General features: G+C 40.5%; 1 protein-coding gene across 11 annotated transcripts in view; it reads left to right on the top strand.

Moving 5' to 3' along the window:
• Positions 1 to 108: 108 nt before the first annotated feature.
• The window catches only part of CPEB3 (cytoplasmic polyadenylation element binding protein 3), an 80,658-nt gene continuing 67,081 nt past the window's right edge, over positions 109 to 13,685 (top strand). For 5 of the 11 annotated variants that reach the window (XM_088059586.1, XM_014250388.2, XM_088059588.1 and 2 more), the window contains exons 1-2: positions 131 to 253; positions 8,378 to 9,288. In XM_088059586.1, coding sequence (XP_087915712.1) covers positions 196 to 253; positions 8,378 to 9,288 — 969 coding nt within the window. In that variant the 5' untranslated portion in view covers positions 131 to 195. The other 6 variants (XM_088059591.1, XM_088059592.1, XM_088059589.1 and 3 more) reach the window with 6 other exon arrangements.

The raw sequence follows: 13,685 nt of genomic DNA on the forward strand, positions 1-13,685 counted from the left end.
CCGCCCGTCACGGGCGCCCGGCCCCCCAGCGCGCCTGCGCTAAGGGCGAGCGCGAGCCCCGGCCCGGAACGCCGGGAGCTGTAGTCCTGTTGTAGTCCTGCCGTAGTCCCGCCGCAGTCTTGCCGCCGCTGGGAGCTGTAGTCCCGCCGCCGGCGCGGGTTTAAAGGTCCGGCGGGCGCTCCCCCTGCCCTGCCCATGTCTCTCCTCGCCGCCGCCGTCGCGCAGTCGCTGCCTGGCTCCGCGCGCGGGGCAGGTACGGGAGCGCGGCGGGGTGGCCGAGCGGGGTCTGCGGGGGGAAGGTCCGCGCCCGGCGGCTGCCGCCCCTCCTGACGCTCCCCGCCGCCGGCCGGGACCCCTCACGGGTGGAGGGAGGGAGGGAGGGAAGGAAGGAAGGAGGGAGGGAAGGAGGGAAGGAGGGAAGGAGGGAAGGAAGGAGGGAGGGAGGGAGGGAGGGAGAGGCTGAGCCGTCTGCTCTGCCCCCTCCCCGCTCCCGTAGGGGCCCCCTCGGGCGGGAGCATCCCCCGTTCCCCGCCCCCTCCCCCGCCGTCGCCGAACAGGTGCAGGCGGCCCCCGCCTCTGCTTGGCCGCCGGGCCCTGCGACTTGCCCTCAGGGAGGGGACCCTGCCAGGTACCAGTCCCGTCCGCGCTGCCCAGAAGGGCGGTGGTTGGAACGGTAGAAGGGAAATTAATCCGTTTCAGTGGTGGTGTTGTCGATGACAAGGACAAGCGTCCTTGTAAGTGGCACTTGGTGCTCGATGGAGGCCCGGTGACTCCTGGCTTCTGTGTGCAAGTGGGGTGAGGGATGGCCCGGCCGGTGGCAATGGCAGCGCTCTCTTTTGAGTTTGTTGGTGTGCTTCCAAGGGGGAAAAGTCCTTCTAAGGTGCTTTTAAAATTTGTTGTATGTTCATAAATCAACTTAGACTGTCACAATCTGAAAAACTGGAATATTAGAAGCTGAAAGGCCTTTATAGAGCAAAGAGGTGGATAGTAACTGGAAAGAAGTTGCCTTTCCAATTATCTCCACCATCGGTGTTTGTTTCCTGCCTCCACGTCATGCTCCCGAAGCAAAGGCAATAGCCTGTTTGGATTCAGAGGGTGTTGTGACATGACAGATTCTTGGAAAGATTAATTAGTAAAAATCAACTTTTAAATTTCCTTTTCAGATTTTATTTTTCAAGAATAGCTCTTAATATTAAGTTTTACTGTATGGAACTAGTCTCTATATCTTGTGTAAATTACACTGCAGTTGCTGTTCAAGGTTGTAATTTTCAGGGCCAAACCCGGGGTGCAACTGTGCAGCTGCATCAGCCTACAGCTGTTCTTGGCTGAGATCAAGCTTTTGCATGTTTGTACATGACAGCAGACATCAGGTGGAATAGGAGGGCAAGTTTAGGGAATATTAAAACTGGATTCTTTGATTGTGCTGCCTTAGCTAGGGACAAATCAGTCTGGTTTTGAGAGTCTCTGGAGAGAGAAAAGTGTTGTCAAACTCTGTGTAAAACACCTGGACTTGGACTTGTAAGTAGTATTATGTGCATAATAGTAAGGGTGTTGTTAATTTTCTAATTGCTAAAAATATCATAAAGAGGAACACTGAAGTATTTACAGAGATGTAAATGTTCCTCACAGGAGGTATAGAAACAGGTAGGAGGAAGGCATCGGCATCCTGTCCCAGAAAATTTATTTTGTACTTATTCTTGGGACCATAAAATTCAGTGTTGCTACCACTGCTGAGGAGTGTTGACTGTACAGTGGCCTGAGTAAACCACATAGCCATGACCTCCTCCTGGAAGAGATCCTAATACACACTGTCCCAATTACAGCTGTCCGCGGCATGTAAGAGCAATATTGGATATCAAGAGTTTCTGGTTCCTATTCTTGGTCTGGAATAAGCTCATTGTCTATTGGCCAGAACATTGAGTAGCTAGGCTAGCCTAGCTTAGTTTTTTTTATATTTATTGTCAAGTGTTACAAATGGAAATAGGGAAGCTGGTTTTATCTCTAGGAGTATGTGGTTTGTGCAGTTTCTGTATGTTTGCTTTGAAGTTGAAAGGATATGCTGGTTGCCTGCCATTTATGATAAAGGTCATAGTGGCTAATAATAGCTGTGAAGAATATTTACCTGAAGAAATGGAACCAGAACCCAGGATCACTTGGCTACCATTTGAGGCTAAGGAACTGTCTGTGACAAGGGTGGCTGCTTTGCTTTACCACTGGCATGGGAACATATTACAAGACTGGGCTGGACAAAACTTGAATATCAGGTCAAATAATGAGTACTCAGTAGGCTTGGACATATTTTTTTTTCCTTATAAATTCTATTGTTTTTTTCCAAATGTGAAAAATAAAATCTTAATAGGATAAAAGTGAAAGTAAAATTGGACAAGCTTTTTAGTGGTTTTAAACTAAAATACGGTAGATTTACATTGAACATAAGGAACAAATCTTTTTCGATGAGGGTGGTAAAGCACTGGCACAGGTTGCCCAGAAAGAGGCCGGATTCCTTATCCCTGGAAACATTAAAGGTCAGGTTAAGCAACCTGATCTGGTTGAAGACATCCCTACTCATTGCAGGGAGGTTGGACTAGAGGAGCTTTAAAGGACCCTTACAACCCAACACATTCTATTATGGCAGACCCCTTAACATCCCATGAATAGCCTGAAGATTCTGAAATCCCAAAACCAATTTGTGGAAACTGTTGGCCAGCTTGGGCTTTATATTCTTTGTCTACTCTTTCCAGAATCAAAGTATGATCCTAAAATACTTATATAACCAACTGGTTTTAAAATCATAAAAAACCACTTCCTTACTCCCAGACAGAGCAAGAGTTGTCATTTTACCTTTCTCTGTTCTCCTTAGCAAGACTGGATATGCAGCTGCTCTATTAAAATGCTTGCTTTATTCTCCCCCACAATCTCCTCCTTCACTCTCCCTCATCCCCATTTTCTCTTAATTTTCTTTCCACATTTTGTTCTTTATGCTTCCTTCTTTGCATTGGTAATTTCCACTGTAAATCTCAGATTGCCTCTTGCATTTTTTATTTTTTTTCATTTTTAAACTATTGCTTCTTATATCATGCCTTAATAGATCCTTTGTTTCTTCCTTCCGTTTCTCTGCTGTTCACTCTGCCTCACTCTGTCAGCTCTTACCTGCACCTGGCTGTGTGTGGCTACATTTGAGCCGAGAGGACTCTCCTGGGAACAGGCTCTGTTTGACCAGAGCAGAGTGAGGGAAAGTGGCTGCTCTTCCTGGAGCTTTGCCAGAGCTCAGCTCCCAGACACTGACTGGAGGTTGCAGCCATTTTAAGTAAATTCAGTAAAACTGCACATTTTAAGGCAAGTATAGAACTTATGAAAATCACCAAAATATAAGCTCTTTAGGGCTTAAAATTGAGCCCTCAAATTGGCTATTGGAGTTACTGCAAAATACCAACTTTTAAAAATACTAAATGGTTTGATAACAAATTTTAACAGATTTAAGCTTAATAAATAAGTTGACAAGCAATTACTGAAAGAATGACATAGAGGTAGATTAAATGTATATGTATGTATGACTATTTCAGTGAGGCCTGAAAAAGAGGAAAAAAGGACAAATATTCTTGTATTTGTCCTGTAGGTATAAGGACCTGTACCTTAACATGGTTCTTCTGACCTGGCAGTACTAAAAGTGTGGAAATTATTCACTGTTTACAAAAAAACTAAGTAACCTGGCAATGTAGGAGTATTCTATTTTGGCAAAATGTTAACTGCTATGATAGCAATATGTAAAATTAAATTACAAGGTCAGTTAGGCACGTTTCATCTTCTTGGTTCAATTTTTTAAAATATTAGTAGCCCTCAATTAATCTAAAGTGAAACTAATCTAAGTTGAAAAATGTGTTTCTACAATAAAACTCGGCTTTTTTTCAGTACCATAATACTTCATTTTAACCTTCAAGCTAGTTGGAATAGTCACTTTCTGTCAAAAAGACTAGCATGGTTTGTTAGTCACAGGAGGCTTAAAGAGGCTTAAGTTGCATCATAATGAATTGCTTAAAATAAAAATACACTTTATACAATGCTAATTGAATTCACTTGGCTTATTTGGGCCTTTCTTACATTTGTTTCTTTGGAACTGGCCCAGGTCAAGTAATTCATATACCAGATTGAATTCAGCTCTTGTGGTCTGATTCAGCAGTCATTACTATCTTTTAACTTCCAGTTATGAGGGAGTTGGTTGCTAGAAACAAAAAAAAATTGTTTTCTTCTAGTGGCTAGTTGATCAAAAACTGTCTTTACATCTTGATTTTCTTTGGTTCTGGAGTGCTTTTTCTTATCCTAATGATTGATCTATCAAGTGAAACTGTCTCGTGGGAAGAACTGACAGAAACAGTGTGGTCCCTTGCATGTGAATCCTCAAATCATCTGAAAAGCAATAACCCACAAGTAAATGAGGACATAAAGGAGGGGCATAGGATGCCAAGAGCCAGCCCTATGAGAGGTGGGATAGTTCATAAAGCTAAGTATTTTCACTTGCAGTAAGAAAGCAGTTTTGCTGCCTTTAATGATTCAGAGTAGCACAAACAGGTTAGAGCAACTGTTGAGAAACTCTTAATTACAGTGTTGATGTAGGGCAGGCAGACCATACAGTCCAACATAAACAGGGTGCAGAAAGCAGAGACATAAGTGTTAGAACAACTCACTTTCAACTGCCCTAATTTATCTTTCTCAGCTTTAGTCATTTCTCTTTCATGCACAAAGCTATGCATATTTCATCCTTGGAAAATCAGCCTGCACTTTTAGGTATTTTCACACTTCTGATTTCAACTCTGTATTTCCTTATGAGCATTACTATTTGGTCTGAATAAGTAGTATTATGAATTACCCAGTATAAATATGCAGAATAATTCATGGACTAGTGAAAAACAGAACACCAAGTGCCAGTGAATGAAATTCTGAAAATTTTTCCTGACCTACATTAATGATAACAATATTAATATCTTATGAGAAGAACTCCTGTCAAGCTGTGTATTGATGTAGAGGCTGGGATATGTAGGTGGTGGGTAGTGAAAGGGAGGAAGGTGAAGTATGGCACCACCATGTACAGAATAGATGGAATGTTAAATTGTAACATTCACACCTTGATTTTCTTCTGAGCAGATTATTTTTTTGGTAGACTTTTCAGTGTAGTAACAACTCAGTAATGAAAAAGCTGTAACTTGAAAATTGGAAATTGTTCAAATAGTACAGCTTTTCACCTGTGTACTGATTTTGATTTGTTTTTAAATTTTCATACTTGACCTATTTGTGTTTCAGAATTTAATTAGAAATTATATTATGACACATTATTATTTAATATATTCTTCAGCTAAGCAACATGACACGATTTCCTTTGTAATAGCTGTAAATTTTATAGCTGGTATGAGCTTATAATTTATTTTTTATGCTAGGAGTTTGTAAGGTAAATTTGGAAATACTGGAATTATTTCTTTGTCTAGCAGTTGTTCTGAATAGGTGGCTATTTGATCTGGGCTTCTAAATCAGACTGTTTAAAAGCTCATATTTAGTTAGTCACTTTCAGCTCGGTCTGTCAGATATTTTCTCAGAGCTGATGATTCAGATTGCAGCAGTTTTCCCTAGGAAGAGGGAGTGTGCACATATTTTTGTTTTTCCTTTCGAGCTCTCTTCCTTTCGGGAAGCAGCAGTGGAATGCTCTGTAGGTAAGACTTCAAACCCCATGATTCCTTGGGAGAGCATGCGCTGAAAGCTTCCAGTTGTCAAAGTGCACTTGCCAGACTGGTCGACTGTTTGTCATATACCAAACCTGAAAGAAGAAAATAAATATACTGTCGTTTTGTTGATCTTTAAATACAGAAAATTCAAAGGTAACTGTTCCTTAAACATTTCTGTGTTGGCTGCGTGGGTTTCTGCATGCAAATGGAGCTGGTATTGGTGTGGGGATATAGATTTCCTGTACTGGATTGTAAATTTGTACAAATACTTACACTAGCAAATAATCAAGAGTACTGCATACTAGTCCAACATTAGACATTGACTGGCCTGTCTTTCAAAGTCATTTATTAACCAGTATTTTTTCATTTGGACTGGCTTCATTCATTAAAGTAAGGTCTTGACCTTGACAGGAGGGTTGAACTGTGCAGTGATTTTTGCCTTTAAGAAGCAATATGGAAGGGAATATGAACCACAGTCCTTAGGATAAAGTTCATAACCAGCTAGCTAAGTCAGGGTACAGATTTGAAGCAACTGCTGTACTAGCCACTATAGATAACCTAGTGACTAACTAATTTAAATATAACTTTATTGACGACAGAATTTTAACATTTCAGCTGCTGTGTTTTTCTCTCTAAGTGTATTTTTATACTGATAGCTCAGACCCAGGGGAGAGGGATACACATAATCCTTTTCTCCCTCTAATGTGGAATCATCAGTAGTTTTAAGTAGCCTTAGGAGTAATAGTGATGTGGATAGAAGTGAAGTTAATGGAAAGTTACACATACAGAGCTTGGTATATTGTGGTTTACTGCAGTATTGCTTTAAAATGCCTTGCAAGGTTTTCTGCACTCCCAGCAGCAGCAGCAGCGCTGCCTGGAACAGATGCAATGGTTTACCCTGTCCTTAGGAGCTTAATGTTGTCTCACAGCATAGTCTGCTCAGGAAGCCTTGCTGCTCGCTTTACATATTGAACTGGTAAATCAGGGGGAGCATAAGCAGTAACTTACTAGGTACCAGAAACCTCTCCTGACATTCATTTTAACTAAAATGTGTTAAATGTGCCTCAGAAGATATTTAAAGGAAAGAACAAAAAATGTAAGATACACCTGGACTATGTGATGTCAGAAAGGACAGTGTCGACAGTTTCACACTTTGCCACCTTTTTTAAACAGTTAATTGATTTGGCGTTACATTGTTGCATTACAAAAACAATCCTGAAAAACGCAGTCTTAGGCATGTAAATGGCATGTGATTAACTCAATAGCAATGCAGTTAGGTATTCAGCAATGACCATCTTTGACATAGTTACTCAATTAAAGTAAGTGATTTGGGCTCATTTAAAATACTTTTGAGATTTGGAATGATCTCCTCAATTGACTAAAGCCCTGCAAAATATGGAGGTTCCTGCTGTGATTTCATACAATCGCTGTTCATTGATGTCTGTATTGTATTGTATTGGGTCTCAAAATAATAATAAAATTATATGATCTGTCCTATAGAGCACCTTTTCTAGCAGGTATAAGCCTCACCCATTCCACATACATTTCCTTTCTAAAATTTAAACATATGTATTCGTTTAGCAAATAATTTGCATCACTAGTCTTTGTCTTGTACATATAAAGATGATTTTTAACATGCAGCATGTCTATATTGTAAATATTTCGATCTTCCCTGGTTTTATATTTCATTTGAAAGCATTAGAAAGATCACAGTCTAATAATACCTCCCAGGTCTGGTAATTTTGACCTTATGTTTTTCTAATGGACAAATCACCGATGATTTCATATGTATGTGTATAAATAGAGCGGGTATGTATATAAATAGAGCGAGTAGACAGCTATACCTTCAAGTAAAGGACTGCTTTGATGTAAAATAGCATTTTACGCGGAGAGATCGTAAGGTCACGAAAGGCAAATCTAACACCCATCGGTGGCTTTGTACACGAAGTGTCTCCGCCCCGCGGCCCCCCTTCCCGGCTGTGCCATCGCCTCCGCTGCCCGGAGCCGGCGCGGGCTGGGGCAGGAGCGGGCAGGAAGCGATTGTGCGGCGAGGAGCCGCTCCCGTATCAGCGCCAGCGTCCCTGGGCGCTCTCGCTCCGATAAACCTCAGTCACTGCAAGCTTGCTTGTTAATTAAGGAAAATCGGTACCCGGCTCCTTTAAAGGTCCCCTAATAGAAAAGGGGGTGGAGAAGAGCGAAGACTGGTGTCTTTTTAACCTTGCTGAAGGACGCAGCAGTATTTATTGACGTATGCAAATAACCAGGGGGAGGAGGTGGAGGAGGAGGGTGCTTGGAAAAACAGGAACCAGAATCAGTTTCTCATTGCAGGGTGAGAGCTCTGAGTTCCGGTGTAAGAGAAAAGAGACGTGGCGAAATTGCTGTATATCTCTGCCCTATAAGCACATCTCTCATTTAGATTGAAGGGAAACAAGGCATCAAAAAGGGTGAAGCATCTTAAAAAATATTTTAAAGGCAATCTAGCACGATCAAAGGTTACATATTCCTAAATGGGGGAGGGGGAAGATTACGGGTTTGCCTTGCAATATGCTGTAGCATAGTACATAGGATGAGATTTTTGGCTGGCAAATGATTAAAACAGACTGGCTTGTGGTATGAATGACAATGTTAATAATCTGTCTTTGTGGTTTTTTCCCCTACTGTTTCAGCTGCGCAAACCATGCAGGATGATTTACTGATGGACAAAAGCAAAGCCCAGCCCCAGCAGCAGCGGCAGCAGCAGCAGCAGCAAGATCCAAACTCAGCAGAAGCCCCCTCTACACCCATCTCATCGGAGACACCCAAACCAGAAGACAACAGTTCAGTGACTAGTATCGGCACATCAGCTCCTTCCCAAAATAGCAAGGAGAAGATGCAGATGGAGTCTCCCATTTTGCCTGGCTTGAGCTTTCACCAGCCTCAACAAGAACCTGCAGCTGGCACCTCCTTGTCTCCCTCGTTTGGCAGCACCTGGTCTACAGGGACCACAAACACGGTGGATGATAGCTTTTTCCAAGGGATTACTCCAGTCAACGGGACAATGCTTTTCCAGAATTTTCCACACCACGTCAACCCTGTATTTGGTGGCACTTTCTCACCTCAGATTGGCCTAGCTCAGACTCAACACCACCAACATCAGCAGCAGCAGCAGCAAGCTCAGCAGCAGCAGCAGCAGCGGAGGTCACCTGTGAGTCCTAATCAGGCACCTTTCGCCCAGAGAAATGCTGCTTACAGCCATCAGCCCATCATGACCAGCAAACCGTCTTCCTCCTCTGCTTCTTCTTCTTCCTCCTCCAGCTGGAATAACCATCAAAACGCAGCTTGGAGTACACCTTCCAACCCTTGGGGTGGGCTGCAGGCTGGTAGGGACCCTCGAAGGGCAGTTGGAGTGGGGGTTGGTGTGGGAGTGGGAGTCGGCGTGCCCTCCCCCCTCAATCCCATTTCACCCCTTAAAAAACCCTTCTCCAGCAATGTCATTGCCCCTCCGAAGTTCCCACGAGCTGCACCCTTAACCCCCAAATCCTGGATGGAAGACAACGCGTTCAGGACGGACAATGGCAACAATCTGTTGCCTTTTCAGGTAAATGACTACACGCACCTTCTGCATGATGACAGCTATCACAAATTTGTATTTTTTGTAGGCTTGTGTTTCATGTTACTGTTCTGTCTGAGTGGCCTCTCCATAACTCATATTTTCATCAAATAGTCACCTTACATGAAAGAAGTGGGGTTGAACCTAGAGAGTGCATACACAAAGATTTCCAATTCTAGCTTAAGGTTTAAAATCTTATTTTTCTTGTAACTTATTGTTAAATGTGGCGCATGGAGGTTTTTTATTGTTGTTTTTTGCTCTTTCTTTAGCATCTGAAAGGTAGTAGCCTTCATGAAAAACAGGTTCAGCAGACTACGTTCCCTTGGAGCTGTGTTAGAATTTCTTTTCATATTCTTCCATATGTGAGAAAGCTGAGATGTTGAAATTGCTGGCTTCAGTTTTCTAGCTGGGCTGTTAATTTTAACCAAAGATGCTTCTTGACCTGAAATTCAGTTGATTATTTTATCACCATTGCAATAACTAATTGTCCTTATGTTGTGGTGGGATTTAACAGGGAGTCTGTTTGCATAAGGCATCCATATGAAAAGCTGTGTACATCTAATACGTACACCCTGCTGTTATATTCACAGTGGACGTTTTGAATACATCTCGAAGCAGCGTGGGTGTGTATGGAAAGAGTGGCGTATCTGTCCTTTCCAGTAAGGAAATGCCTAATACAATTGACATGATTTTGAAATGGCAGGGAGGTATTGTACGAAATAAACCATTTTATGCTGTTCAGAATATTTGCAGAGAAAAGAGACAATAGGACACGACCTTCAGAGCCATATTGCAATGGAGTCTATTTACTAGCTACATAGCTCTGAAATATTTAAAGCTGCAGTGCCCTTCAATGTTTTTTTTAAATCTATGACGACAAAGCAGATCAATTGCAGCTGAAACTGGGCCAAATGGAAGATTTGCAATTTTAATGCAGAATGAAACCTGTCATGGTGTGAAATCCATTTTAGGTTGGAAAAAAGCAGAGCTTGCAGTTATATCTATACTAGGTGAAATGAATCCTGGACTTTTCCTAGCTTAGCTGTTTTGGTGTCAGACAAGTCAAAATTTTGTGCTTTGAAATACAGTTAAATCATTCATATGTGCTTGCTCTTTAGGTAGTTGTTTTCTCAAGGAAGTATGATCTCTCAAAAATTTTTAACTTACCAGTTTGGTAAGAATAGCATTCAGATTGTCACTTAGTTTTAGAAACACAGTAAAAAAAAAAAAAAATCAAACAAATGCACCTGCACCCCCATTACTTTAGGAGACTGTTGAAGTAAAATATATGCACTTTCCAGTCCTATTCAAAGAGGACATCTTATAGTCAGCCCTGAAATTTCATTTTGCTGCTTCATTCTATTTAAAGGGAGAGTTGCAATTTTTTTATTGGCTGCCCTAAATGAAGGTGGAGTGGCTTCTGGTGAGCTGCTGGTTAATGTCTCTGAAGCACTTAAGGCTGGAGGAAGGTTACACTTTAGACACAATACGCCTGGTGTAAATACTATGTTGCACAGAGCACAGCACCACAAAAGCTAATAGCTCCCAGTCATTTCTTAGGAGTGGGAAATGTGTTTCAGTTTACAAGTATTCTTAATTGTCTACATGTAAAACATTACAAATTTTGGTATGTTTGAATTAGTTGTGAAAACAACAGTAAATGATCTTATTTCTGTGGTTTGGTTAGTGAGATACATCTTTAATGAATACAGAACTTTATTACTGTGACTGTATATTGTCACAAATTAAACTGGCAGCTATTGACTCATCACGAGGAAGAAAAATAGCTAACTGTTTTTAAAGAAAAGTTCTTTTGATTTGGAAATTAATGTTTAAAAAAACTAAAGTATTAGCCAATATGTAAAATTGGAAACTTGTTTTCTTCTTTGTGAATTTAACCTGGTATTTTCATGTTCAACTGAAAGCAAATGCTTAGGCTATTCTCAGTACCAGCTGGTATAACAGTTTGATTTCTGAGACTCAGAACACTTGTAATTTTTTTTTCCTATTAGGTTCCTTTTTTTTTTTTTTTTTTTTTTTTTAATACAAGCTGCTGAATTTTGCTTATTAAAAATAGTAATCTGGGTTAATGTTGATTGCTGCTATACTTAATGAAATGCCAGACATCTTGAAACCATACTATTGGTAGGAGGCAGCTGTTTAGTTACGCTGATAAAAATGAAATTCAATTCAGTCTAAGAGTTTAATATTTGCTGCCAAGGTTCTGGTTGTCTTTTCTCTTCTTCTCCCCCCTAAATTGGGCAATATGTTGACACAGTAAGTTCTGCTTGTCAGCACTATCAAGTAGTTCTGGCAGTCCATTTACATCTTCCACCCTCCAGAACTGTGTGGTTTTGAGCTACTTTAGAAACACCTTCCAGTAAACTTTCTAGCAACGCACTTATGCACATTAGCAAGTTCTTTGTGTTAACCTGTTACTTTATGTTAAGATTATGAGTCTTTTAAGAAAGAAGAAAACTATTATGTTCACTGTTTGAAATAACAGTGATACTGTTATATAATAATCGGGGAGAGCTGTTTTTTAGTTCAGGTCTTTGCAGTGATCACAAATTTTCATCAGAAATGATCTATAACCGAGATTTGTGTTCTGAGTCTATAATATTTGAAGGCAGTTGATACTCAGCTATTAATATGTGTTGTTCTAGGAAAAAATGTCAGTTTGAAAATGTTTCTCTTAAAACATGTATATAAAGCAATATGCTAGATATTTTCATCCCTTTATTTGAGTAATACTTTAGTGCATCTTGTACATTAAAACCAATTGGTGTCTGTCCCAAGGAGTTGTGCTGCAGAAGTTTTAAAATACTACTTGGTAGGAATTATCCTGGTGTTTGCCTTGTGATTGGTTGGAAAGGCCATTAAAAATGCTTTGAAGGAAACCATATTCATATACTTATTGGGAAAAATCGACTGCAATGTATAAAAAAACCCCAGAGATACAAAGCTGATAGCTGAAAGGAAAAAGAGAGGAAGTGATCAGTCTGGAGTGAAATGTAACACAGCAAGTAAGAGCTGGAGACGAGATCATGGAGCAGATGTGGAACTAGGCCAGATAGGAAATACAAAAACATGGCCAGCTTGTTCTTCTGAATATTCTTTGGCTTCTGAGTGGTTCAGGTGAAGGGTCTCTGACTGTCGTGTGGCAAGTGGTCAGGTTGTGCTATTATGTTAGGTGATCCTCAGCTCTGGCATTTGAGGCTGGCATTCTCCCTGGATCACCATTCTCCTGGCACTGGCTCAGTTCCATTTTCCAGCAGAGTGGTGGGGCTTGTACAGAACTGTTGTCATCTCCTGCTTCTGAGCTGCTTCCACTATTCTCTTTCCCTTCACTCATCTCAGGTAAATAGTGTATTCTTTCAGCTTTTGACCATGTGAAGATATTGGGACACGGCTTGTGGGGTTAGGAGGATTGATAGTGCCTGAAATAGATCCATGGAGGGAAGGATAAGACATTCTCTTTGCAGGGAAGATAGAGAAAGAGTTAAATGTTTGCAGACCAGTATTCTAATTAAGTATTTCTACCTTGTGGATTTTTAGTTATAGCAACACTGCAACTTTAACAGAAACTGTGCTGAGTTTTGCCATTTTCCAAGTAATGTTGTTTAGAAACAAAAAAAGCATTGCAGTTTGTGCTCTGAAGATTCTGGCATGCATCAAACCATTCTTGGCAGCTTTACTGATAAATATTTTCCTAGCAGAAATAAATAAGGTGGTGTTTATTGTGTATAAAGATAGTTTTAATATGCTATCTTTTGCATGGAGTCTGAGAAAGGACTTTTGGGCAAGTCTTTTGTTGTGGTGTTCTTTTCCTCATTGTTTTCTATTGGAATTAATCTGGACCAGATAAAATTATAAGCTTAATTTAGAAAATTTTTATGATTTCAATATTTCATACTTAAACAAAATGCCAATTCTAATATGCAGTGAGTTTGTGTTTAACTATGTGTGTATATATGTATAAATATAGAGTTCAAGTGTTGAAACGTTTATGAGTGTAACAATTAAAGTTTTGTGTTTATGAGTAAAGGAGTTTTACCAGCTAATACACTGCTGAGTAATTTAAAAAACCTTTTCTAAATCTAGAGGGTTTTTTTCAGTCAGAAATAGTTGTATGCAACTATGTAATAAGTCTATTTAAAGATGAATTTTTAAAACACTGTATTTCTTTAGTCTAAATTTGTCATTCTGGGCTCTAGCTTCTTGATAGTTTTATAGGTAATCACAGTAGTGTTTCTGTCACCTTAAAAACTATTTCTTAACATGTAGTCCAGTCTTAATTTTTCTTGCTTGATGACGCACAAGTACTGACAGCCTGCAATTTTATGTACAAAAAGAAAAGAAAAAGGGGAAAGTACTTAGGTCTG

Source organism: Pseudopodoces humilis, chromosome 9 (genome assembly GCF_049639895.1).
Source record: "Pseudopodoces humilis isolate 2021_Gansu_Grassland_sample_001 chromosome 9, ASM4963989v1, whole genome shotgun sequence".
In the NCBI taxonomy this organism is placed as follows: domain Eukaryota; kingdom Metazoa; phylum Chordata; class Aves; order Passeriformes; family Paridae; genus Pseudopodoces; species Pseudopodoces humilis.